This window comes from Cygnus olor, chromosome 3 (assembly GCF_009769625.2).
Source record: "Cygnus olor isolate bCygOlo1 chromosome 3, bCygOlo1.pri.v2, whole genome shotgun sequence".
NCBI classification, from domain to species: Eukaryota; Metazoa; Chordata; class Aves; order Anseriformes; family Anatidae; genus Cygnus; species Cygnus olor.
In genome coordinates this window covers 10,642,764-10,670,680 of record NC_049171.1, presented here as the reverse complement: position 1 = coordinate 10,670,680, position 27,917 = coordinate 10,642,764, and the positions used below count along the sequence as shown (strand labels likewise).

At 45.6% G+C, this 27,917-nt stretch overlaps 1 protein-coding gene across 1 annotated transcript; it reads right to left on the bottom strand.

The window, feature by feature from the left end:
- Positions 1-8: 8 nt before the first annotated feature.
- On the bottom strand, positions 9-27,883 carry LOC121068323 (protein LYRIC-like). The gene is made up of 10 exons (XM_040553440.1): positions 27,109-27,883; positions 17,759-17,818; positions 16,655-16,745; positions 15,111-15,179; positions 12,686-12,901; positions 11,154-11,228; positions 3,014-3,120; positions 2,310-2,429; positions 707-836; positions 9-249 (listed from the first exon to the last, which is right to left on the bottom strand). Exons 1-10 carry the CDS (start codon positions 27,334-27,336, stop codon positions 197-199), a joined length of 1,149 nt encoding a protein of 382 aa, XP_040409374.1. The 5' UTR covers positions 27,337-27,883; the 3' UTR covers positions 9-196.
- Between the last annotated feature and the right edge of the window lie 34 nt (positions 27,884-27,917).

Genomic DNA, 27,917 nt, shown 5'->3' with positions numbered 1-27,917 from the left:
GCTCCTTCTCTCCTTTCTCTCACACACTCCCACTCTGTTGCTCACTGTTCCCATTCTCCTCTTCCCCTCACTGGGAAGTCTTCTAGATCCTCTCTTCACTTTGGGCTCAGCGCAGCATCACAGAAAGGAGAATTCTTGCAGCTCATCAGCATGCCTGCCCCCATTTGGTTGTCTCTCTGGCAGCTACAAAGCTCCCTCAAGTCTCTTTCATCTTCTTCCTCTTCCTCCTCTCCTTTTTTCCGGGTACATCTGCCATACAAACAGGGGACATTGCACAAACATCCACTGCAGAGTCTTGGCCCTGGGAACTGTTTGCTTTCCACCTGAAGCAGGCTGCTTTGTGATTCCTAGATGTGTTTTACAATGGCCACCTACTTACAAGGATACTACAAAGTCATTGGGAGGGCTCTGAATGTTTTAGTGGGCTCTGACACATGCATTTGCTTCCATTTCACTTCTAAAAGTGCTGTGCAAAAATGACTCCCACTAAATTTAATACAGTTTTGCTCATTAGCTCCGATAGGAGCAGGAAGGTATTTGTCACAGAAAAAAAAGTAAGTATTACAGAGCCTCTGTAAGAAGTAAGACATACAGCTAAAGGAGAAACATTTAGCATATTCACTTAAAAATGCATTTCTGAACAGTTTTCAGGTTATGCATTATTCTGAAATCAAAATTCATGAGATGTACAAAACCCATCACTTACTGTTAGTGTGTGGATTATTGGGAACGTCCACGGATTTTCTGGAGGAAGCACAGACTGCATCACTGCTATGTTTCGTAGATATCAAGTCCCTTGGGCCTTCTTCCTCTCTTGTCTCCAAACCTTGCTGGGGCTTAATTGAAACAATATGCTTCACTAAGCATGTGAGTTAAACGAAGCATATGCAAGTACAAAATATGACAGAAAATGTAATTATTGTAGGGAATTGGTATATTTAAAGAAACTGCAGGACAAATTAGGTTTCAAATGATTAGACTATTCTGGCATGTCATCCACCTGCCTCCTGTATATTTGTTTTAGGACTGAAGTGCTGAAATTGTCTTTCATTACCATCTTTTCTCTGTTTTCTCTAGTGAATAGAAGAACAGCAAGGGGAAAGCACTGTAACTGTATAGTGAGCCTGAAGACTGAGATGTGCCCAGTGACTGCTAAATGATCAGTCTATAGAAATACTAGATGTAGCACTGAGAGCCACGAACAACTTTATCTCTGTATCTGACTTCATAACTTCTTTTATTCTTTGATGTACATCTCCAAAGGATGAGCTTGCACGGCAGCAGACACCAGCATTTGGCGCTCGCATGCAAAACAAACTCCTCCTGGCTCACCATAAACATGCCAGTAGGAACAATGCTGTACTGAAGAGCTTGACCAGCACTGTTAAGATTATTCATTAAGGTAAATACAAAGCTCGAGCAACTAATTGGATGTGCGAGAGGGAGTGGCCTGGCAGCACTCTGGTGACTCACAGGCCGTCCCAGTGATCATTGGAAGGATCGTGGGCCATCAGTTACCTACGTTTTTCCCTTAAAATGGGGACATCAGGAGTTCAGGGAACAAAACTGTCTCAAGGATCAGAAGAGACCACAGTGGGTGTGAGGGAAGACAAACGATACTACATAACCATGAGTCCAGAGCAACATATTCAGCGACAAATGAATGAAAAACAATTAGGACACTTTGGGGGGTCCCCTCTATGTCTCATTTCACTGAGCAGCGAGGACATTGCAGCCAAATAGACGGGTCCAAAATCCACTTAACATTCTGTTCTTTTGTACTTCCAATCCCAAATGAGCTGACATTTTCCACAGCCTTCCTCTGTTGCACTCTGAGACTTTTTTCTCTCAATAAGCTTTTCACTAGTATAACAATGCTCTCGTTTTATCTTCACTGCCTTTCAGGAACCACCTTTGCATATTGTTAAAAATACCTCCAGGTGACCTTTCAGCACAGATAAAACACAGCCGAGTTGTACAGTAAACTTGTAAAGTAAAGTAAAGTAAAGTAAAGTAAACTTGGAATACATTTGCCTGAGAAAGCATTTTTCTTCCATGATTAAAGCCATCTGCTCCTGTCTGCATTGCAAAATCGAAGTGTTTTGTAAATATGTTAGGGAATACCATGTTGCAAAAGCCCACCGGTCATTGTGCTTACCCTTCTTTTATGGGAGGGCAGGGAGAAAGAAGAGAAAGACATAAGTTGGAGGGGAAGACAGATCTGCCCTGGTCACATCACCCTAATGAAAAAGACACCCCCCTCCGCTCGTGGAAAGCCAAATGCTACTCTGAGAATACAAAAGACTCACATGCATCAGTCCAGCTGCACCCCTTGCTTCCTTCACTTCATTTTTCTTCTTCTTCCGCTGCATTTTGCTTTTGAGTCCAGAAAGACAGAAATTAATGCCTTCTTTGCCTTTTGGCAAATCCTGAAAGCATGGGAGATTTTGTAAGAGGAGGCCTGGGAGAGCTGATTAACTAGCTACATATTTTTTTTCAGTAACACTGATTACCTCTAGGAGTGTGTGCTGACAGTGTACAAGCTTCCATCTCTCTCGGATAAAGTACACACCTTGGCTTAACACAGCTGTTTGCAAAGAGCTCTGCACACTCTCCCCACTGCTGCCAGAGAGGGCTGTTTCCCTGGGTTTCTAGAAAGTGGCTAGATGGGAAGCCTTGTGCTTCCATCTCTCCACCCAAGCTATGACCATATCACTATCAACAAATCCTCTCAAATAAATAGATCTGAGCCACCTGGGATGGCGTGAAGGCTGGCGTTAGCAGTGGACTCTAAACCTGTTAAGACCCAGGTATTCAGGAAAGTCAGCTGCAGGAGAAAGAGTTCATTTTTGCAGTACTTATTGCTTAGAACAGCAGTGCCACCTGGATGATAAACTCCCAGAACCAACTACCCCATCCTACATGTCCTGTGAGCTCTGGTTGCCACAAAGGGATCGGGAGAATGATCCCAAAGACAGCAGGTCTCCCTCGGTCACCAGTGCCACCGCCTCACCTTTTCTTTCTCATCTCCTGTCTGATGTTCCTCATCTCCTGTCCAGTTTCCCCACTCTTCTGTGGGAGCCTTCCAGTCAGAGTCCAGGTCAATCACTGAAGGATCATCTGTTAAGGCAAACATATGCATGAGTTACATTCAAATCCATACAACTTCCCAGACTCATACCAGTAATGGAAACACTGCAAAGAGTATCTGTCATCTTTCCTGCCTGCTGATGGGATGGTTGGGTGTGCATGCAAGCACACGAATCTTAAATGCATTTTTTAGAAAGTAAGTACCAACTGCTAATTCACAATAAGTGATTGCGTTCTTCGGGACAGGAGTAAAATTAAAGAAGGGAAGAAAAACACAATCTAGCGACAACAAAAGCCCTTTCAACCTGTGCTTCAGTGAAACAAGCTTTACCAAAATGATAGTAGCATGGCTTGTCAAACATTTTCTTTCAATTTCAGGAAGAAGGATTCAGGCATATCCAGAAACGCTGGCACAGACTGCAGGCTCAGTGCTACATTTTATTAGCAGGACTGTTTCTCAGGCCATCTCCTCTTCCACTGGCTGCAACACACTGTCCTCAGGGCAATTACTTGTATGGAAGAATACTATTAGTAAAGGATTTGTGCATTTGTTAATGCTCTTGTTGGTGTTTTCTTTCCTATAAAAAATAGTACCAAGTGCATTCTTGACTTCAGCTTCCTTTTCCATTTTTTTTTCCCGAATGTAAGCCAGAAAGGCACCATCATGGTATAGATTTCCAGAGCTCCCTGACATGCAACTCTGAGCATGCACTAAGTAGATAACACCTACCTTCCTTTGATTTTGATCATTTTAAGGGGGGCAGGTTTCTGTATCTGCAGGCATCTGTTACTTTAAAAAACTGGCCTCAAGCCTTCAGCTGCCTCTCCACAAAGCACTGGCAAATGATTCTCAGACAAGAAAGCAAAACAGAGCCGTCTAATTTCTTTACCCAAACTGAATGAGTTGCAAAAAAGCAGATAAATCAGCATGAGATGTTGAAAGGACCACTTGATTATTTTTTAATGGGTCATGTCTAACAATCTTAAGTCTTATCCTAACAGGGAGAAAGACTTTGAGAACACAACATATAATAATAACTCTTAGCTGATCACGTCTCTTAAAATAAAAACAAATATAAAAAAATCCCAAGCTGGATGGAAAAACTTCTAGTTGAAGCAGGGCCAAAACCAAAAGCATGCTGGGGATGATAAAAGACAACTGTTTCCAAAATGCTGCTCTGTCCAGTTTGCTGCCAAATTTTATAAACATGATTATAAACATTGCTCAAGTTTCTCAGTTTAAAAGCCATCCCCTATACATAGACAGCATTTCCCTCCTCCTTCAAAAGGGACAGGAGCAAGTACTTTCTAATTTATTTCCCAATAAAATACCAGTATTTTAGGCAAATGAATGCATCTACATTAGAGAGAGACACAACATACATGAGTAAGTTGTACATATGAAGAACACTTTGTGCACGCTGTAGTAGAGGATACCACCACCAGAAAGCTTCTGCTCCTTCTATCCAGGTTACATGAGATTTGGGCTCAAATTCTGGAGGATTTAGCTGCGGTGGTTGAAGGCAATACCAGTGAGCACGCTTCACCCAGTATCTCCAGCCCCAACAGCGAGTGGGGGTGAGGACACAGCAAGTCCCAGCTCTGCAGACTCTGTGCTGCACACGCTCTGCCTCTGAACTAATATACCACTTGCAAGCCGTGGCAGCAAAACAACAGGCAAAATCATGCTGCTACTGCCAGAGAGGAAGTAAATTCTGGCTAACAGGGAGGTGCACGGCATTACGCACAGACCAGCACAATGGCACAGAGTCTTCAGGAATCACAGTCCCTCCCAAGCTGCTGGCAGCAGCTCTGCCAGCGATGCTCTCGTGGGCGTGCAAGTAAAACGGGCTGTAACTAGAGGAACACACGCTGGAGGCCACAGCTGGCACTATTGCTTATTTGTGATCTTTCAGTCTGTTTATGTACTTATTTTTAAGCATGAAATAGTTTTAATGGCCAACTTCCTGCAATGGCCTTGCGTTCATGCTTTGCCCTCACCATGTGGGTAGGCACGAAGCTCAGCAGTGACTCTGTCTTGTCTCAGAATTGCTCTTCCCAAAGCATTATGTCCCGGAGGTGTTTAAATTCAACTCAGAGTAAAATTAAATACAATATAAGACTCTTTACAATTTGTTTAATTTGGTGGGAAAATAGGATTAAATGTGTTTATCCCAGAGCTCTGTTTTAAAATCTCTCCCGTTCTGTAGTGTATTTCCCTTCCAGCAGTGGGTTCTGGTCAAAAGGAAGAGTCAGCAGGTTCCCTGTGCCAATGGATAGAGAGGGTTGAGTAGCACATCCTACAGGCTGAACCTTATTATCTGGCCTGGAAAATAAAGCTAGAAAGTACTTCTGCAAAAGCCAGTTTGTGTCACAAAGAAGAGGACTAAAATTTTTTTAGTCCAGAGTTGTAGCGTTGGACTATATGCTGTCAGGATCTCTCTTGGGCATTCTCCACTCTAGTAGGGTCAGCAGAAACCTAAGGGAGAGCAGCTCTTCATCTGGCAGAGCAAAATCCTCAAGGGCCTGTTTATTGTTTATGGTGCTGACTCCTTTTGTGGCCGGTATTGCAAAGGGCAGGTGGCTGCACAATGTGCATGGTCCTTACCCAAATCTTTGCTGAGCTCTTGCGCATGGAAACCATTCAGTGCACATGGATAGGCAATTTCCGGTTGAAAGGTTACATTTATGGTAGAAATTTTACAGGTAAAAATTATTGCTACTACCAGCTGGGCGTAGAGTTCCTCATTTGGCACCTTCCTCTAGTATAATTCAGAAGATGCAAAAGTATCAAGTGAATCCCAGACTAGAGACTTTTAATCCAAAGAAGCTGCTTATTCGCATGAAACCAAGGTATTAAAATTCAGTTTAATGCCAGGACAGAAGGAAGGAAGTCATGAGACGCAGAAGCTATCTGAAGATCCCAGGGAAAATGCGCCTCAGCGAACGAGACACATTTGTTGGGAAAATGCCAAGTCACAGGTAAAAAGACAGCCCTCGTGGTAATGAGATGGACATGCTGCATTTCTGAAGAAGGATGCCAGTTCTCAGAAACTGCCCTGACAGACCAGTAGCCATTCAGGCTGTCACCAAAGCACAAGTCCTCTGCACTTGGTAGCAGAAATACACAATAAAATTCACATTTTTTTTGCCTTGAAACCAGACATCAGAGCTCTAATAGAACCCCACCAGCAGCATTGTGCAACTTACACATTTTGTAACAGCATCGCCAGCCACAACATATGTGTTTTGAGAGACAACTAAGCAGAAGTACAAAATACGTCACCAAAGGGGCAGAGGGAAACTGGTGGTAGAGACAGTATTGGGAAAGACATGCAAGCAGTAAAGCCCACGAGGTAAAGGGGAGGAGGCAGGGCAGGCAAAAGAGATGTCTGGTGGAACCAGGACAACCCTGCAGAGCAAGCAGGAAAGATGCCTGGCAAAACTGGAACAACTCCTGGGCCTGGAAACAAAGTGAACTATGCCAAGAGCGCTAGAGATGTTCACCCCCTTTCTCCTCTTTCACACGCACAGATGAAAAACATGCAAACACTAGTGATGAGCAAGGAAAAAATGAGGAAGAAATAAGTTGTCCTTTTAGCACCCCGTTCCCTCATTGAAGAGCCTGTGAGCCAGGCCACCTCGACCTCTGTGACCACCAGGGACTGGAGCCATCAGTGTTAACCAGGTGGCTCCAGCTCCAAGATACTGAATACCTCTAGCTAATTAAGGGTAAGGTTGCTAGGGACTAATTGTTTGAGTATGTAGAGCTGATGACTGATGACAGAATGAGAATTACAGAACCACTGAGTTCGGAAGGGACCTGTGGAGGTCGTCTAGTCCTACCCTGCTGCTCACAGCCGGGTCAGCTAGGCAGGCTGCTCGGGGCCTTATTCAGGCAGGTTTTGAATACCTCCAAGGATGAAGTCTCCACAGCCTCTCTGGGCAATCCATTCTGCAGCCTGATCACTCTCACCATAAAAAAAAAAAAAAATCTGGAATTTCTCATACTTCCCTTTGTGCCCATTGCCTCTTGTCTTACCTGGCACTACCAAGAAGAGCTTGGCTCCACCTTCTGTAGTCCCCCATCAGCTACCTCTCTCCCCCTCTCCCTCTAGGTGTATATATGTTGAATCCCAACCCTCTCTGTCTATACGCTTTGAATTGCAGCGAGAGGTAAGCCCCAGAGCCCCCATGAGAGAGGCCGTTGCTGTCATTGGCACTTCACAAGATGGCGCCCGGCCTCCCACTCCCCCTGCTCTGCTCGGCCCTGCCACCGAACAAAGAGATTCATTAAATGTTCTGATCTGGGTTTGATAAAACAACCCCGGCACATATTCAGGTTATGAATGGCATTTTTTTTTTAGTTCACAGGCCTGCAAGAGCTAACAGGCCTTGTTTGACTGTCAAAGAGCTCATTTTGCCTGCAGCGCAGGCCTTACTGCCAACCATTACCTCATCCAAATTCAGGGAATACACGTTTGCGACACTCCCCTCCACATCAGTATCAGGGCTGATGATTCAAAGGAAAAAACCTCCTACTACTTAGGAGAAAGCTGTGAGGCAGGCAGAAAACCTCCCAGTCCTGCTTTCAATCAAAATGCATCTGCTTAGACGTTTGCAGGAGCAAGCTGCTGAATTTGCTCCTGTGCGTTCTGCTCTTGGAGAGACGTGGCATCGCTCTGCTGAAGAAGAGGAGCTCTGCACAGCTCTGCAGAGCAAACCCAGGGCACGCCAGGGGTGATGTGTGCCAAACGCAATCCAAGGACACGCTGCTTAAGAGCTGCCGGCATTGCCTCCCTCCTGCCTGCGCCAGCGAGCCTGGGTTCGGGAGTTACAAAGAGCCTGACACTCCCCAGCAGCCTCACAGGGGTCAACAAACACTGCACCAAGGGAGGAGAATACTGGTTTTTATTTATTTATTTATTTATTTTAAAGCAAATAATGTTATTTATAAAACCCTCTGATGGCCAAGCTCACATGTCTGCTGCAGGATCTCAGTTACTGCTGGGCAGAGAAGCAAGAAGACTGCAGTTTTGTCTTCTCTCTGTATTCAGCCGCTTTGGGTGCTCCTTTAACTAAGCTAATCAGGGCTGCAAGAGCAAGAAGGGGTCTACTGCACTCAGCAGGCACCATTCCTGCAAGAGCAGGGTAAGGTCTCCCAACAACGGGGGTATAAATAGATACCGCACTCGATCCTGACCAAAAGGTCAACAGAAAAGGGCACCTAATGCTCATACTGTTCATGCCAAATCATTCCAGCACTCAGGACCTACCCTGGCCTTTCCAACAGATAGAAAAGTTAAAAAATAAATAAATAAAAAATTACCAGTCATAAAAAGACTGAAATCCCAGCTGCCACCGTATACTGGTGTTTTGTCCTGTGCTTCAAGATGCCCCATGTGGGCTCTGGGAGGGAGATTTACGTTTTGACAAAAGCACCCTCTGCTCCAGCAGTTCCCTGTTCTCCCCAGGGACGTGCCCCACGCACAGCACAACACCAGCAACCCCACTGGGCTGGCAGCTGCCTGGATGGAGGCTGCTCAGCTCCACCTTCCCAGCTGGACCATGGGAGAGGGAGAGACGCAATGCTTCAGTTATGAGAACCAAACCTAACTCTGAATTTGTTTTGAAAATTTAGTAATCTGAGATGATTGCTAACACGTGTTTTGGATTTTTTTTTGAAATGCAGAGCCCATATTGTTGCCTCTGGCTCAGGATGTCCCTGAACCACTCTCCGCTGGGTGTGGAGAGGGACACAGGGAGTGATTGCTCTATGCTTGACCTGTTCCTGAGCCTGTCTGCCAGCAGCTGCTACGTACAACTGTAGGAGCGAGGACACCAGTCTATGGGAGCCCTCAGTCTCACTGCAGCTGGTCTTGCTGCCCAGAAGCTCTAATTACACTTTGCACAGCAAAGAATGCATACACAAAACAAGACTGTACCTACTTTCTCCCTTTTTTTGTCTTCATCTAAGTAAAAACACAAATAAAGTGCATGTTCTCACCACTCTCAAGGGTGCCACACAGGGTGCCTGCAGCTCTGTCTGAGCTCAGAGCAGTTCTGGGCACGTGCCCATAACCAGACCCAACCTGAGTTTCACCCTCACCTCTGCCAGCCTCATGTGAACGAGCCACTGTGGAAAGTGGGCCCTGATTTTTGCAGCTTACAAAACAGCCCGAAAAGGGCATCAGCATTAGTGTACCCTTCTTTCAATGGAAAATGAGCAGGCAGACATACCCTGCTCCTGCCAGACATCATCTGCTGGGAGGAAAGTCAAGCTGGTGCTCCAGCAGCATCTTGAAGGACTGTCCTCAGATGATTTACTCTTTACATTATCTGCATGCAGGAAAAGTGTGCTTTTTAAAAAATAAAGAAAAAAAAAAGAAGAAAAAGAAAAACTAAAAGATAATCACATAGCTATATTCCTGTTATTAACACCAATTAATCATCTCTTTATCTGCATGTTATGCCACGATGCCTGGATGTTATGTAATTTAATCCATACATTAATCTATGCTGCTCATCACAGTAGATTTATTAAAGAAGGCTGGACGAGGACACTACACACAAGTTATTAAAAACAACCCACTCAGGAGTGTCTACACTAATACTATTCAGAGATATAAATTCCTACAAATCTCTGTTGAGCATGTAAAAAGGGAGTTACGGATCCAACAGCACAAAAGCCACATGAAGTGAAGCCAGCTCCAACTCCCACAGACTTTAGTGAGAAAACTTCTGCTCACTCTTAGCAGTAATTCAGATAAAGCCATAAATACCAAATGAATTACTCAGAGAAAGAACACAGATAAGAGAGAGCTGGTGGAGGAAAAAAAAAAAAAAAGAGTTAAATGTTTTTTGGATAATTATTTTCAGCAACTAAAGCAACCACTAGGATTCACACGTTTCCCTGAATGAATTCCTTTAGTCCCATTCTAACATCAGTACATAACAGACTAGCATCTTCTTCATTTCTTTCATACACAACCAATTTTTTCTCTACATCTTTGTGATTTTTTTCTTTCTTATATTCACCTAAAGAATGTCGTTGTTTATTCAGTTTTTCTCAAGCATCAGCTTGATTTCTTGCTGCATAAATGCAGATGTTAGTAAATACTTGTACTTGTTACATTAGGAACTGCTTCATTCTGCTGATGCAGTGTTGGAAAATAGATGATCAAATATGACAAGTATTACATTGACTATAATGCACGGCTTTAAAATTGAATTCCATTGTTCTGGCTTACTTCACACCAACTAAGTTTTGCGCATGGATGTCCATCTCTGTGTATCTATGCTTGCACTTAGCATCTCAGAACCATTCAGGATCAGATTCTGCACTCATCAGCCACTCAGACCTCCAGATGAATTGGTGTTTCAGGCAGGCTGAAGGCATTTGTAGGAATCTTTCAGAAATAGCCATCAGAGTGTACAGAGCAGGTGTGCGCATCACATCACAACAGAAGCACTTGAAGCTGGGCAGTGAGAGGTACCGACAGTTACAAAGAGGCAAAGGGAAAACTAAAAACAGGGCCCAAGATTAATGCAAAGCCCAGGAGACACTTCTTCCTTCTCCAGACCATGCATGGAGAGGCTCGAGCTGAAAATCTCTTGCTGCACAGGAGAGGAAACTGCTGGCTAAGCAACCTCTCACAGGGCCCCTCCGGCCTCGGCATTTGCTCCCTCCCTCGGTTTGAAATTCTCTGAATTTGCTGGTCATCAAAACTTATTGGAAATCTTCTGTGTGAGTAAATCTAACCGAGAAGGAATTTGCTGGGGGGGGGAAGAAGTAAAGGGGAGGCAATTTTTTTTTATTTATTCCAATAAACAACGGTTTGGAAAGCATTCAGTAATACATTCTGACGTCACTCCCCAAAAGGCTGGTGCACTGGGCTGCAGATGTGAGCAAGCTCTAAAAGGGAGAGTGACTAATAAAACGTGGCTGTAAGGGAAAAGACCCATATATGACCAACAAGAGTACTTTTGAGCCGAGCACCTAACAGAGCACAAGAAGAACTCTGAAGGAAACAATAAAAAAAAAACAAAGAGAGACCACTCACCTAACTCCTTTGACAGCTCTATTAATGTCCCAAAGGTCACAGGACAGGATTTTACTTCTGCAATATCCCATGTTCCTGCATTTCAAAAAGCAAACAAACAGTAACACAAAATGCGGTGTCATGTTCACAGCTGGCAACTGCAGTTTTGGCCTGACACTGCCCATCTCTTTCCATGTTGTCACCATCCCAAGCCTGCAGCCACTTTTGTTGCTAAAGAATCAAGGAGAAATTATCTTCTAGGGACAGAGTCCCGCACAGTTGCTATTTACGCCTTCTCATCACTTCAAAGTGCGTGTCACACCAGCACATTTCTTTGGACTTAGTCAAACTCCTCACTCTCTTGGACTGTTTTGCCCTTCGTGCACAACTGGCAGAGGTTGTCGTCGTATGAGCCTGGAGTTTGGCCTTCTGAAGGCAAGAGAGTGAAAAATGGTACCAATGACCTTCTGACATCGACCCTGTACTCTGCAAAAGAAAGGACTCCAGCAAAGAAAGCAAGCAATGTAAGGGCAAGCTAAGACCACTTTCTGAACCGCCAAAGTCCTGGATTACTGCTACTGAAGGTGAGTTGTCATGTGGCCTTACACACCAATCAATCCAGTCATTAAGCTTGATCGACCAGTGAGATCTTAATGAAAACCAAATGCTTTTGGAAATTAACCAAAAAGCAGTATTAACTATTGTAACTTGTAACCCTCTGCCCCCAAGAAGTTAGGAAGAGAGTCTAAAAGATACAAAGGTCCAATTTCCACCCAGTTATTAATTATTAGCGTTGCTCTAGAATCTGCAGTGTCACCCACAGTAAAAATACAATGTGAGACACGGCTTTGCCGTAAAAACTAAGCCATGATGGAAAAGAAAAGTCATCAAATACTAGTGAGAAAGCTGATGTTATCTCTTGATCTTTAGCCTAATGGCCTGGCAATCCATCCCTTCACTGCCTTAAAGGAGTCTGAATATTTAGAAGCGCAGTTTCCACCTTCAGCTTAGATTATACAGAGAATGTCCCAGCAGCACAAGCAAGAGACTCGCAGTAGCTGTAAGTGATTTTGTTTGGATGCCAACGCTGGGTTAATCAGCTGGGAAGCTGGGCAAACTGTGTCAGTACAACGCAGCACTGCCACGAACACACTGCTGCCAACTGTCAAATACCCAAGCTAATTTAGGAATACCTTGCCCCATACTTCTTTGTAACACATGGATATACCCAAAGCCTAACTCTGATCATGTGTGTGCAACCTTGGACTTTGCTAAGGAACCAAACACTAAATACCTGTGGCTAGAAAGCAGCATACACCCACTAGGTAGTATGCAATACAGGAGAAATTCTTGTGCCAAACACTTCTCTTTTCATGTTGCCATCATGCTAGCGAATAAAGGACAGCTAACAGGGTTCAATGCAAGTGGACAACACCATGTGTGCAGGATGAATGCCAGCAGACAGGACTGTCTGAGGCAACGTATGCTGCAGGACAATGTAATTCATGAAAATTTCCCTCTACAATGCTCCCTCTAGGAACACAGGCACTCACCTACATTGGAAAACACATCCTCTTCTGACTGGGAGAGCACAGATTCCTCTCTTGTAGCTTCTGAGGCCTTTAGCACAGTCCCACACTCTGCCCTGGTGATGAGAGCACCTTTTCCACGGCCACCAGTGTCCTCTGTGAGTGGCCACCCCGTTTCCTTCTCATCCCAGTCAAAGGCCGGCTCAGCCACCGAGCTGCCCTGAGATGCTCTGCTGGCGTCTTCTCGGGAATAAACATTATCACAGGGTTATGAGCATTTTTAATTACAACAGAGAGTTTATACAGGGGAAAGAAAGCCTGATCCAAACTCATCAGACATAATGTCCAGATTCACGACAAAATTATTTACAGGTACAGTGGCAGTAAAGCATGCCCCTGGGAAAGGAACACTGAAGCAGCAAACATGAAGGCCGTGTGAGAAGGAAGACTATAAGCCCTGCAGGAGATGACGCAGCAGCACAGAGACCTTGGGCATCGCTCCCTGACTGCAAGGGTGGGTCAAGGCCTCAAGGGTCCAGCTGGGACCCAGAACAGTAAAGGGAGAGAAAGAGGACAGCAAGATTTCCAAGGGAAAGGAAAGCAAACCTCTTGGATGTTGGTAGTCCAAGGCTGCTGCTGAGAAATCAGTGCTAGGCATACACACGGTAGAAATTATGATAATTATCTCCAACATCTTTTGTTCCAAAGGGCTCACAAAGCACTTTACAACTCCAGCCTTCAGAATAGCAAAGCCTTTTCCTGATGCTCTGGTGGGCAGGGGACCAGTACTGACATCAACCCCTCCTTCACACAGCTTAAAGCTGCTGCTGCTGCTGCTTATTCCCTGCTGGGAAACAGCCATCAGCACTCAGCAGGGTTAGGGCTTCTTCCTGGAAGTGGGAAGAGCGCATTTCATTGCTCTGTAAATGTTATCAGGAAGAAGGACCAGCACCATCAGCTGATTCAATCCATTGCACAACGCAGGCTCCTGCGCTTCACCAGTGACTTCGACTGCAGCTTGGTCCTCTGAGCTCCCTCGCCCCGGGCCAGCAAAGCACGAACACCTGCGTGGGTTTAGGGTTAACGCACACTTCCTTCTGCACAGGCAGCCAGCACCGCTGGTGCCAACAGGCCAACTGACATGAACAAAGCCAAATGTGAGCCCATACAATTTGCTGGAGACCATGTAGAGACCTCAGCACTTTAAGCCCTTGAGACTGTCATGCAGATATCTAACCCTTGACTTGTATAATCTAGATGATAAAGTAGTCCCAAAATGTCTGCGTATTTTTAGATCAAAATATGCTGTTTACTTGCCCCGATCTTCAATTTTAGTAGGGCTTCTGAGGTACTTTAAGATAATGTCTTCTTGCTGACAGTGCACAAACATCCGTATTTACCCAGCTGTGTGTCCCAATTCCAAATTTCTTAGCTTCTAAATTGCTCTAATATGTTTAACTTCATAGGTTTCTCCATTATACTAATGGTTTTAACAAAGATAATTAAATTATCAAGACATTTCCAAACATATTAATTCCATGACCTGCTTTTATACAGCAGTTATAATAACATAATCAGCAGAAATGTATATAGGCATAAGTGCATGGCGGACACTGAAATCCCCATAGGAAAAGTGTGGTGTGAGTACATAATGCTGCTCTATTTTATCTCATTAAGATAACAGTACATTTCCCTTTTATAGCTGTTTATTCTGGGCAGGCCTGAATTAAAGAAGCTGTTTGGAACCGGACATATAATGCAGGTTTCTATACATTCATGGTTAGAAAACATCTTTTGTCAAGTAGCACAGAATGAACTAATCCCATCACACCACACCTTTAGCAGATCTCAGATCTAATGGACATTTGGTTTCAACGTCCTGTGGTTAATAATATGTGTTGTGATGAAAGCCTGGAATAAAACACAAGGCTCGCCAACCTGTTTTTTCCTAAGTAGAAGGCTCAGGGGAGATCTTCTTGTACTTTACAGTTACCTTAAAGGAGGTTGTAGCGAGGTGGGGATCAGGCTCTTCTCCCAAGCACCAAGTGATGAGGGGAAATGGCCTCAAGTTGTGCCAGGGGTGGTTTAGGTTGGATATTAGGAGAAATTTCTTTACTGAAAGGGTTGTGCAGTGTTGGAACACGCTGCCCAGGGAAGTGGCTGAGTCACCATCCCTGGAGGTCTTCAAGAAACGCGTAGATGTAAAACTTAATAGCGTGGTTCAGTGGTGGGCTTGTCAGTACTAACAAAGGTTGGACTAGAGGATCTTAGAGGTCTTTTCCAACCTGAATGATTCTGTTCTATGATTATAAGTAAGCAGTCTAAATGTGTGCAAAGATTTTGCTCTCTAATGATGAATGGAGCAAACAGAAAGACTCTGGGAAGTTAGGAGGAGTAAGAAGCCCAGTCAGATCAACGTGTGCAAACTCTCCGTAGCCTGTAAATTTACCTTTTTGTTTCAGCCTTTCCTTCCTTAAATGTCTCTTTTCTCGGCTGCTGATCTTGGTCTGCCAGACACCTACAACACAGAGCAAAGGTCATGGTGACTCATCTTAAGTTAACAAGAAACTTCCTCTACTGCCTGTACTGCTTACAGGGTAAAGTGCTCTCTGCTCGTTTTCCATGCTGGCTGTAAAAGTGCCCCTGCAGCGGTGCTGCCCGGTCGCATGCAGCATCTCCCCTGCACAGTGCTTGCTGTCTCTGCAGAAACGCAGGCCACGTTACATAAGAAATCCCCGTCGCAAACCTGTCTGTCATGTGTCCTGACTCATGTAACTGCACATATTCTTCTGTCCTTTCTGTCAGCCTGATAATGTGACACCCCTTTCCCTCGGGGGAGATGTCACAACAGAGCATCCACAGCCTTGTACGTCTGACAGCACAGGGAAGTTCATGAAAAGCTTAACCATCAAACACGGCTTTGATTTCCTGACCTTCTCTAGCCCTGAGCATACCCTCAGACCTGGTGTGTGATGTGAAGACCCGCTGCCATCCAGCTGACTTCCACGTGCACTCATTCATACCAGTCAGGCCACGCTCTGCCTTCATCTCTGCTCTCCACAGTCTACAACACGACAGGAGGGACTGCCAGAAATGGTTAACAAAGAAAAAAACACCGTCCCCTGATTTCACTGAGACAAACATCTTCTTTCTCTAAACATCCCTGAACACATGAAACAGTTCAGCTGGTTCATCTGTCCAAAAAAACCTAAACAGCCCTTTGAAGAAAGCCTCTGCTGTTTCCCATTGTTCTCCTGTGCCCTTGCAGGCACTCATTGCTCCTGACGCAAGCGCCCGCAGGGAGGACTCCAGCCCAGCAGCAGCGAGGGCTTCTCCTGCTCTCACCAGCACACTAATCACATTATAATCTTTTAAGCCCAGAAAAGCTTAGATTTGGTTGTTTTCAATATGACCCCTGGTGGGGGGGAGACAGACAGGCAAGAATGGAGTGTCACGTATTTTCCAGTGAAATTATAGCTGCCTGATCCATGCTAGCCTCTGCCAGGTTTCTTTGCAGCTTTGCTTGTAACCAAAGATCTTGGCTCTGTTCACGGGCGTAAGGAATTGGCTGTGTGTTATCCATGCGCCTCTTCCAGCCTCGTCCGCGGGCCCAACAAAAAGCTGCCTGGAAAGACCACAGCTCCAGCTGTGGATCAGCACGGCAAAAGCCACAGGACTGGAGCAAGAGCAGAAAGACAGGACCCTGCTCCCAAGTGGACCTCTGGCGACGTCAGATATTCTTTCTCATCCACAGATTTACCATCTCTGTGAATGCAGAAAGGACCTGAGAAGTGTGGCAGGAAAGCACACGGCCCCCATCTGTAGTTACATGTAGAAATGAGCAGATGATAAAAGACTTTCTCAAACTGGCTGTTTTTCCCAATGACACAGAGCACAAAAACAGTGTAGAATGCCTCCCTTTAAAAATATTTGATCCCATGTTATTTTCTGGTAATAACAATCAGACAACAGAACAACCACAACTTTTCTTACCTTCGTCCTCTTGCAGCTTGTCTTTTTCCACAGAAAGCAGATCTTTCACCGCCTCCTTGTCTGAACACTGGGCTTTCTTCTTCTTCTTAGGCTACAGCATCCAGGAGATGCACAGCAGAAAGATCAAACAGGTATTTGTTACATTTCATCATGAAGAAAAGGAGTCAGGGCAATAGTTTTAAAATGGAGAACACACAGTGCTTCTCTGAGAGAGAGCATGAGGTTGCTGGATTCTCGAAGTGGGTACAAGAGTGGTCCTGAGCACATTTTATTGCAAACTCCAAACTCATTAATGAAACAACTTTTGTCCTACAAAATTAGACTTATCTGCCAGATTAGAAAGCCCACATTGTAATTCAGCCACCTGCTCTAAAGAAAGATTTGCATTTATCATTCTGAAGACCATAAAGGAGGAAAACCTACAACCATTTCCCCCCTTTCCAATCAGTAACTCTGAAATCAACATTAATACCCTGCTTATGATTAACAAAACAAACAAACAAAAGGCATGCAATAATCTATTTTTTAATGAAGGTATCTGTAGCGATCACTGATCTAGAAGGACACAGCAGTGGCTTAGGCCATTTTCATATGGCTTGATGAAACAGTAGAGCTACCTTTAAGTCTTCAAATTTGAATGTTTTAGATGTAACACACTGGTTCTTGACTTTTGTAAGGTGGGATACTCCCTGCCATGAACATGCCTCCTGCCCAGGCTGAGGGCTGCTCCTTGCTTGGAAGGGCAGCGGCTGTAAAGCACGAATACTTTCTTTCCTACCACTCCAAGTGCACGATGCCCAGATATGACCCTTGCCCAGACACAAGGAAATGTCCCATATTGGAGCTGGAACTGAAATACAGGAGATTCTAGCTCCTGGTTTGGGGTGCAGACCATGAGATCATCCCACCTGTGGTTGTAGTAGCAAGCACCACAGTCTGACCATGCCAGAGTGTTACCCGGTGTTATGTTCCTCACTCACCTCTTAACTTCTCCATCAACAGGAACAACAAATTGTCTTTAAAAAGGACTATCAAATAAGCAACATTCTTAAAACAAGTTTCTCTTGAAAGATGTTACATAAACTCTAAAGCTGTTACTGGTACCTTGAGAAGCTTTTTCTCTCTGATGTTGGCTGACGTTACAAGCTGCCCATTCACTGGAACCTAGAAGATGGACAGCAAAAAAGGCATTATGGAATACGTATGTGCCTGTGTATGTATAAATATGTACGTGCAAAAATTATGTTAATACGTATGATGTGCTGAAAGACATAGCTAAATAACACCCAGTACAAATCTGGACTAGAATTTATGGCCTTGTTCCAACTTGAGTTAATTTATTCCAAATTAATTAGCGTTAGCTAAGCCTTTATGAATGTAAATCCAGAAACACCAGGTAGGTTTATTCCAAAGCAGACATATTTGCGGTTTATCCTAAGATTTGTCTAGGATCAAAGTTGTTTTTCAGATAGGGTAAACCTGCCTTAAAAAAAGCAGCACAGACAGGAGAAGGCTTATTTTGATTCTTTTTAATTAACAGGAGCTCACTGCACAGCACCCCCCTCCCTGGCCCAGGTTTCCCTGGTCAGAAAGCATTACTCAGGAGATGTGTGCTCCCAAGTAACAGGGAAACTTGTTTCCTTTTCAGAGCGCCGGTGCCAGCTGGCAGACTGAGCCACAGAGGAGCGGTACGCACGCTGTGCTGTCGCGGATGTGATTGCAGGACCGAAGAATGATGCTTGCAGTTCATGAGAGAGAGAAAGGGAAACCAGCACACTCTGCAGAACACTGCATGGTGAGCCAGGAAAGCTAAAATTTGTTCCTAAGAAAAGAGAAAGGTTCACTGGGTGGCCGTATCCCTTTGGGCTACGGGGACACAACCCCAGATGTGACAGGCAACGACTCGGAGCCACCTTGCGACGGACGAGGTTACAGCTCCTGCATGGCCACGGGATGTACCGAAACTCCTTCCACTGAGCAACAAGTTTTCATAGGCTCTCCCAAAGGTGCTCTGCAACGTCATTAGGACTTAAAGCTAATTATTCTGAGAGACGAACCAGCATTATTTCTTCTATGCCAAATTCATGAAATAATCTCCCCCAAATCGTGTACTTTACAAACTGCCACTCTCTGAACACACGGGCATATTTCTGGGTCTCTGGGAAAACATCACAGTAACTGGAGCCAAAATACCTGCCCCACTGCATCACCAATTCCACCAGCTTTCAAATTATAAGCTTAAAGCAAGTGGTGCACATCTCTTTTGTCTCCCTGAGCTATCATTTGGTAGGTTTATAGTTATATTCTTCTGAACAGTCACTAGCGAAATAACGACCTCTGTATTAAAACCCTGCTATGTTTCATAATAGTTAGCAAGGCCATCCTTATTTTTATCCCCATGAGCAGTCATCTCTCTTCTGAGACCCTCATATTCATCTCCTAGAGGTGTTCCACAAACCCTACCACAAAACAGACCACCTTCCATATCCTGCTCCACTCAAGGAAAAAATCCCACTCTGCCTGCAGCAGGGAGGGAATCAGGTTCTCACACAGGATGAAGAACATAAAATGTATATTCAGGAGAATTTTGGTGAAAAAAATGGATTTAAATATGGAAGATCTTGAGCTTATACTACTCCTTTTTGAGCATATGCATCTGTCCAGTGAAATTTGTGAAAATACAAATAGCTCACGTCTTTGTAAACAATTCCTGTTCTATATTTTTTTGGGGGGTGAGGAAGTATCTGATGTGAAAGCATACTGTATGTCACAGAACTTGAGGGAAACTGAGTTTTATGGGATGAGTACAGAAACGAACAACTGAGGGAAGCTACGGAACATGTAAATACAATATTCCTTTCCAGTTTCATAGAATCATATAATCACAGAAGGCTTGACCACCCAGTTCCACCCCCCCACCCCCCGCCATAGGCAGGGACACCTCCCACCAGACCAGGTTGCCCAAAGCCCCATCCAGCCTGGCCTTGAACACCTCCAGGGATGGGGCATCCACAGCTTCTCTGGGCAGCCTGTGCCAGCGCCTCACCACCCTCACAGTAAAGAATTTCCTCCTTATACCTAATCTAAACCCATCCTCTTTTAGTTTAGTCATTCCCCCTTGTCCTATCACTCCACCCCCTGACAAGGAGTCCCTCCCCAGCTTTCCTGTAGCCCCCTTTAGGCACTGGCAGGCCGCTGTAAGGTCTCTTCGGGGCCTTCTCTTCTCCAGGCTGAACAACCCCAACTCCCTCAGCCTGGCTTCGTAGGAGGGGTGCTCCAGACCCTCCATCATCTCCGTGGCCTTCCTCCGGACTCACTCTAATAGATCCATGCCCCTCTTGTGCTGGGGCCCCCAGATCTGAACGCAGGGCTCCAGGTATCTCAACAAACCCTGATCATTTCCCAGCACTCGTAACAAAACATTCACCGTTTTGTAAAGGCTTTGCCAAAGAACCTCCCAAATAAAGCCACTTTCAGCAACACTGCCACCATCAACAACAGAAACTGCAGTACCAACTTAGGAGGCAAGAAGGAGGAGGCTTTTTTGCCACTTTTCAGACAAACGCAGATGATAGGAGACATCCCACCTCCTTCTAACCTCTCTTCACATCAAGACACTTCTGCAAGCTTGAGGGAGTACACACAGAGAGACGAGGAGGTGTCAAGATGAAGGAAATGCACCGTCTCCCTCCCCCAGACTGCCATAAGCCAGCACAGCCCGAGGCTGTACAGAGCCCTGGCAGAGGCAGGGAAAACTCCAGAGGGAAAATTTTGAGTGCAAGACAGACTTAGGGAAGATGCAACCTCTACTTGCTCTGACAGCGTAGTCTCGGCTGGGGCAGGATCACGTTCCTGGCTCTTTTCTCCACATAAATGAGAGCAAGCAATAAGCTGGAAAAAATACAGGACTTTCTTTTAATGTTTTGCCAGTCTGACTGCTGTATGCTTTTACCAGACGAGCACAACATTTCCTACTTAAATGATATTTCATCTGCTAGCCAAGGATCCCTCTTCCTCTCCATCCATGACTAAGAGGTTAAAAATATGCTGCTGACACTCATTTACTGCACCCCAGGGGTCTTCACACCGACTGGCTCCTCAGCCCCAAATACCCACGCAGGACTCCAGAACCTAATTACATCCTTCCTCAGGGGCTGCTGAGCGCAAGGAAAACACCAAATCTGACCACTGACCGAAGATCCCCAAATAGCCCACCACTCTGGTGATGGTCTTCTCCCAGGCCTGTGATATCTGCTGCTTCTCCACCGTCCTTCGGTAGTAACAGCACCTCCCTTCCTTTCATCACCAAGGACTTCTACCGGGCTCAGCTTCCTTTCAGTGGAAAGGTATTATTCCAGCCTGACCTTTGTATTAAATCCTGCCTTTATCCAGCCCCTTTTCTTGCTGTAAGCTGGCTGTAGGGCTGAGGAGCCCCACCCTGCCCTATTCTTCCCTTTGGAAGCCCTTAGGATACTGAATTAGTCACGCCTCCTTACCACAGGCGTTCGGCCATTCTGAAAAGAAAAAAAAAGGAATTTTCATTATTTATTTCACTTAAGTTAATGGACTCATTACAGAGAAATGAATTTTCTCAGGGTAACTTTTCCTTTCAGAAAAATTAAGTTTTGTACGGGGAGAACACATCTATGCCCGCCGAATTTAGTGACCAGATAAAGTCACCAGCGCAAATCCAAACACATTAAATATATGCAGAGAAACGCGATCAGAACTTTCAGTAGTATCAGACTTAGCATATTAGTTTGTGCTCGCATTCTGCGGAACAATAGAACGATTATTTTTAGTTCATGGCCATTTGGTTTGTGACCCAGTGGAACAGGATTTCCCCCCCCACACCCTGCCTTTTTTTCCCTTTTGACATAACCTAAGGTTGTATTTCTGACGATTGCTCTGAAACCTTCATGCTTTTGTGTTTAATTTATGTGATGCTCTTCATGTAGCTCGACATAAAGTCACACAGAAAGAAGGCACAGATGTAGGTTCAACTGTTAAAAAATACCAGCTTTAGCCATGAAAATATAAACCTTGTGTTCAAAGCCATAAAACCATACCCCAATATGCTTACCTTTACACATTTCAATCATTTCATAAGAAAGACCCTTTTTTACAAAGCCAAGCACCTTTTTATAAGTGTCTTATCAAATCAGGAAGTCTGCTTTCAACTCTCAGTGCCACCAGCTGGCCACAGGTTTAATTAAAAATGGCATGAATGTTATCTGCAGCTTCGTGCACTTCGTCCCACTCGGGGAAGTGCTGAACACTGCCTGCCCCAGGAAGGCATGCAAAGGCTTCCCCAGCAGAGGGATACCGGGACAAAATAAACTCAGCGTAGGGAACCCAAGGGGAGCTATTATATGCTTCACACACTGGGAATCGGGGAATTCATTAAAGAACATGAATAAAGATTCAGAAAATTGTTATAGGCTACCACTTTCCGAACACTTGAATTAAGTGGGTTGGACACTGGAAATAAAAGAAAGCAAAATTACCCCATGCTGGCAAGGGAGTCTGTGAACAGAAAAACGTTTCCAGATTTAAGAAATAAATCAATTAAATTGTTTCCTAGTGCTCGTTCCCAGTGCAAAAGCTAAACTATTTTTTCTCACCTTATGTTACGAACAAGATAAATGTGGGGGCTTTGGGCCAGCAAAAGAAACACCAACATGCACTGAATTAAAAGAAAGAAAAAAGAAAAAGAGCAAACAGAAAAGCACTTTCTGAAGAATCTCCCTGAAACATGCTGTTACTGCTGAACGAGATATCACTGTGCTCTTCAGCTTTCTCAGTAAACCTTCAATGGGATGAAACCGAGCAGGACAGCTTTGTTTCCCTCAGCATCCTCCGGGAGATGTAGCATTGCTGCTGACACCAGGCACTCTGGTCAGGATGTCTACCACGCCACTTGATGTCCAGCATTTGCTCTGGGAGCTCCTCTCCGGTGCACAGGAGCAGAGGCTCCACCTCGGGGTAAGCAAACCGGAGCCGTGCTGCAGCCAGCCAGCAGCTTGCATTGCTCCATCAGCAGACAATGAGCAATCCGCATGACAAATGCGTTGGGAAATAAGCAGCCCTGAGTTTCATTAACTCCGAATCTGATTTTCATAAATGGAAACAGACGTCCTGGCCGGTCTGGCTTTGCCACGTGGTCCTGTCCCGGTGACAGACTGCAATGCGGGAGATGTTTCCCAAATCAGTGGGAACTGGGTGAAGGAGACACTGCATTTCTGAGAAGAGAAAGGATGGGGTTTAGGGCAAAGCAAGAGTCCACCAGAGAAACAGCAAGGTACCAGCGTCAAAAAAAAATTACTCAGTTGCCCCTGATAGCTAGAGAAAGGGCAACACAATGGTGATTTCCACTAAGGTGACAATGGGAAGCCACAAAAACATACTCTGCTCATTAGCAAAGGAAACAGAGAGGCTCTGCACACATGACAGAACACAAAGACACTTCTTTGGGTCGGGCCGTCGCAGCACTACACGCACATACCTACAAATCTGAAAAGAGGGCTGGAGCCTGGTCTGTGAGCTGTAGCACAAATACATCTTAGTATTAATGTGCATTAATACAAAGTTCTCCCTAACAAAATGACTTCAGACACATGTTCCCAGTAGGAAAGAAAATTGTCCGTTGGAAGGGAAAGTTACATGGGAAACACACACGACGAATACACTGAATTATATGGGAAACAGGTGCTGGCAATGGTGAATTTTTTCACTTCTGTTAGGGAGGCTGGCAGAGGAAAGGAAGAGGTGGTGCTCCCATCACGTGTGCTCCAAGAACCTCAGGGAAAGGAGCTGGGCCATCAGCACGGAAAATCTGTTCCTCTGAACATATTCCCAAGGATGAATTTACCTGTAGGAACCCCCCGAGGAATAACAGGTAACAAAAGCAGACCGAAGACAGAGGGAGCCAGAACTGGGGTTGTCTCCTTTCACATCCAAAGGCAAATGAAAGAAAAATCAGAGAAGAAGCCCTGAGATAATGAGGCATACGTTAGGTATCGTCCTGCTGCCCAGCCTTCCCAGGACGCAGGAGAGGCCACAGGCAGCAGCCACGAACCCAGGGAGCTGACACGTACCTGCCTCGGCTCGGCTGCTCTCAGCGCCTGATGAGATGTCCGGGGATGAAGAAACCAGTTTCCTGAGATTAGCTATTCTAATTAATTAGAGCAACATCGCAACAAGGGATCAGGACGCCGGTTTAAGGTGGCAGTTACCAAACCTTCCAGGAAACCTATGAAATCAATTCTCGTACAGGTCAGCTATATGAAAATAATCGTGCAGTGGTGTTTCATTGGCATGAAGGGTACCATCTAATACGAAAGGCAGGAGTAAAAGGTCTGTTTGCACACCTCTGGAGCTGAAGGGACTGATTTTTATTTCTGCTGCTGATAAGCCACTCCTGCAAGAGGCAAAAAGTATCTCCAGTTTACAAAAACACTTGGGAAAAGCAGAAAGCTTTCTTTTGGGATGTATCTGGTAATACACGTTTTTACACATCACCTAAAGAAGATGATATCACTACATCTGTGCAAAAAGCTCTTCTTTTGAAACTGTCTGATGTGAAGAACAACCCCCAAAACTTTGAATAAACACAACCCCAAAAACCCAATGGCAATTCAGTTCAAACAGATGTCTTCTGTCAAACCTTGTCAACAATTTCCTGAAAGGCTCTTTATTAGGGAAAAGACTGTGCTGAAAAGGACTAAAGCCTCTAGCATCATTTCTAGACATATTTTGTGTGTCTGACAATAGTCAGAATGTAAACTGGTATGAGTGATGTATAATAGATTATATTCAAAATCTGCTTGTATGACTGCGTTGAGGCCATGCATACGTTTGAACAAACTTTGTTCACCATACTTATTTCACATGGGCTGTGAAACAAATCCAGACTGTGTCTTGAAGTGCACAGCTTGCTCCAAGACCTGCGATCGTTCCATCGTGTTGCTCTGCTATACGCAGTTAGTGCGACGAAACAAAGCTGCCTTCCACCAGCACTGATGCTGGGAGAGGCTGGTGCAGTCCTGTACTGTGTCGGCATTTCTGCTTTTTGGTGACTGGGACATGGGAAGGGTTCAGACGTGGCTGCGAGGCTGGGCTGGGAAGGAGCCCCGCAGAGGGCAGGGCTGCAGCCTCCAGCAGAGCCACCCTGGGCCAGCGTTGGTTGCCCATTGCCATGGGGATGCCCTCTGCCTGCAGAAGAGAGGAGATCAGCCCAACACCAACATCGGAGGGACCTGCAGCCCTGTAAGAGCAGATGCCCCGCAGAGGCAGTCTCACAGCCCACCCATGGGGCAGCGGCTGGGAATCACCAGCAAAAACACATTCCCAAACTGAAAAAATAATTAACCACCTAGTTTCTTTTAATTAAGATCTCGACTTATCCACCACTCCAGGATGTGCAGATGTTTGGCTGCTGGGATGTATCAACACACCTGAGCACTGGAGGCGATCTGTCTCTTGGCTTCGTACCTCAGCAGCGAGGGGCTCCCACCCTGCAATACCTGCACACCCCAGTTTTTGGTATTGGCCACATCTCTGAATGGAATACTTTGCTATTAATACCCTTTCTGATGCTGTGTCAGTAGAGATTTTCAGATGCAAATTTTGGCATCTGAAAGGTGTTCTGCCCTTCTGGCATTCTTCCATCAACTAAGTGCCAAAGCAGCATGCAGTTTTACATTTCCTTAAGGAGACAAAGTTTTTGCCTCGAGGATATGATGTTCCAAAGACAGAGATAACGTGATGGGAAATGACAAGGAGCAGTGGAGATGAGGGGTGAGGAAAAGGAAACAGTAAAAAGTAGAGAAGAGAAAGAATGGGCAGGGTACTGTCATGGGAGGACAAGCCTGCCTTTTTCATTTCAGCATGGGAGATGTTTTACCCAGGTTATCTTTCTTTAGGAACTTATTTTCCTTGATCATACCTCCTTAGGACCACATTTTGCCACCTCTGCACTTATATCACGACTGGTAGGTCTCATACAAGGGTGGTCATACTCAGCGTAGATGGGACTTGCTAAAGTCTGTCCCCTAAAGAGTAGGAATCAGCTCAGTGCAGCAAAAGTTGAGGTTAATGATAAAAATTTCAGCGACTGTAAACAAATGTATCCCTAGTTTGTCTCTTCCTCCTCTGCTTTGGTTTATGCTATTCAGGCCTGCAAGGTGCAGCATTTCTGATCAGAAAATATATATTGGAACCAATGTCTTCTGCTTGAACTATCAATCCTGCCACCGTTGCAGCACCAGGCCTGCCTCTGACACTAACGTGGGTGTCCACCTACTACTTCTGTCCCCTACTGCCCCCGATAATGGCTGGCTCTGCAAAATCTTAACTTGTTCTACAGCCAATTTATGTAGTATCGATGATTATAAAACCATAATTAAATTGTTTCTGAAATTTCTCTTCATCCCTTGACATAGGAAGGTCTATGAGGATTGGTGTTTCATTCAATTGCTCTTTGCTAATTCAAGGATGTATATGCTGTCAGGCCGAGGTTCTGCTCACAGCGATGAAAGACCAAAAAAAAAAAAAAAAAAATTGAATTTCCATGGCAAAGTAATAAAACCCTGAAAACCAGTGTTATGATGGGAAGCCTGACACATTTGAAGTCATGAAGAACAAAACCACTTATTTTATAGCCCACCTAAAAAAAAGCCTTGCAAATTCATTTTGTTTTGCCTATCTCAGAAAAAAAAGATAGAAGATACAGCAACAGGTACAAGTGTTAGAAATGCTTGATGTATTCATTTTAAATACAGACTGACTTCTGTTCAGTGTGTTCTCCTGAGAGCTTACTTTGCTTTCCATACTGCAATATCCCCTTGTGTGATTTTTTTTGTAATTTTTGCTGAGATTTTCTGCTGCAGACAGCTTGCAGCAAGTCAAAGAGACAAAACCAACCGTGACAATATCGTATGGAAACTTCATCACAGCACATCGCATCAAACCCTAAACATACACTCAGCAAGGTGGCTGTGGTCATCAATGGCCAGCAGTCATTAATGCACCTCACAGCTACTACCACGTATTAATGCAGTCGTAATAAAGCTTTGACTTAGAATAAAGGCAAATAATTCGTATTCTTTATTAAGAGCAGGGCAGAGGGACTCTGCCCAGGTCGTCCGTCGTGCTGTGGCAGGCATTATCCGGAGTTTTCTTAATTCTTTGCAGGAGGGATGAAGCCCGGGTGGAGCTGGACAGGCGGGCAGCTCTCCGGGGTGCTGCACCCGAAGCTGAGGGGGGAGCTCGGTGGGGAGCTCGGTGCCCCCCCAGGGGAGCTTCTCCTGCCCCAGGGGGGCTTTTCTTTCCCCAGGGGAACTTCCCCTGCCCTGGGGGGCTCGCTGGGTGACCCCCAGCCCCCAAAGGGATGAGTCGAGAGGAGAGGGGGACCTCCGGGCAGCACGCTTCACGCCCCCCTCCACCGCCCTTACCTGCGCCGAGCTCCTCGCTTCCTCCCGCTGCTGCCTGGGCTCTACCTCCTCCTCCTCCGCTTCCTCCTCCTCGGTGGCTGGGCCTCGGCGCAGCCCCCTGCGGACCAGCAGCGCCGCCGCCGCCGCCCCCAGGGCCAGCAGCGGCCAGAGCAGGGCGGGCAGGGCGGGCACGGCGCCCCGGCCCTCCGCCAGCCCCGGCTCCTCGGCGCCCAGCGCCGGCCCCAGCATGGCCCCCGGCACGGCTCCTTGCCGGGCAGCCGGAGCCCAGCTCGTTGAGGGGGAGCCGGGCTGCGGCCCCTGGCCGCGGTGGAAGGGCCTGGAAGCCGGGGAGTGTGTGTTGGAGGGGTTGTGGTGGTGGTGGTGGTGGGTGGGGGAAGGAGGTCGCTGCGCGGAATTAATCTCGTCTGAGGTAAATAAATGGCAGGCGACGGTCCCGGCAGATGTGTCTCTTGGTCTCGTTATCAAGCAGCGTCCCCGTGATGGTTATAAGAGCTGATGAGTTCTCATCTAGCAGCTATCCTCAGAGAAATAAACGTTTATTACGGCTATGCAGACTGCCTCAAACCACACGCCTCTCTGCTTTGCTCCGAGGAAAATTTCTCCACACGCCTGATGAGTAAATGCGGGCGATAGTCTCAGAAAGTCACATTTTTCAAGGTGGCAGAGCTTCTTTTAAAGTGACAAGTTACATTTTGTCTTGGTCAACCTAAAGGGACAGCTCCTGAGGGCTAAGAAGTGAACAGCACCGGAGGAACATAATGAGCCCCAACCTTGAAGCATGTCTCTGAGCCTGGCCTGCACTACGGTAC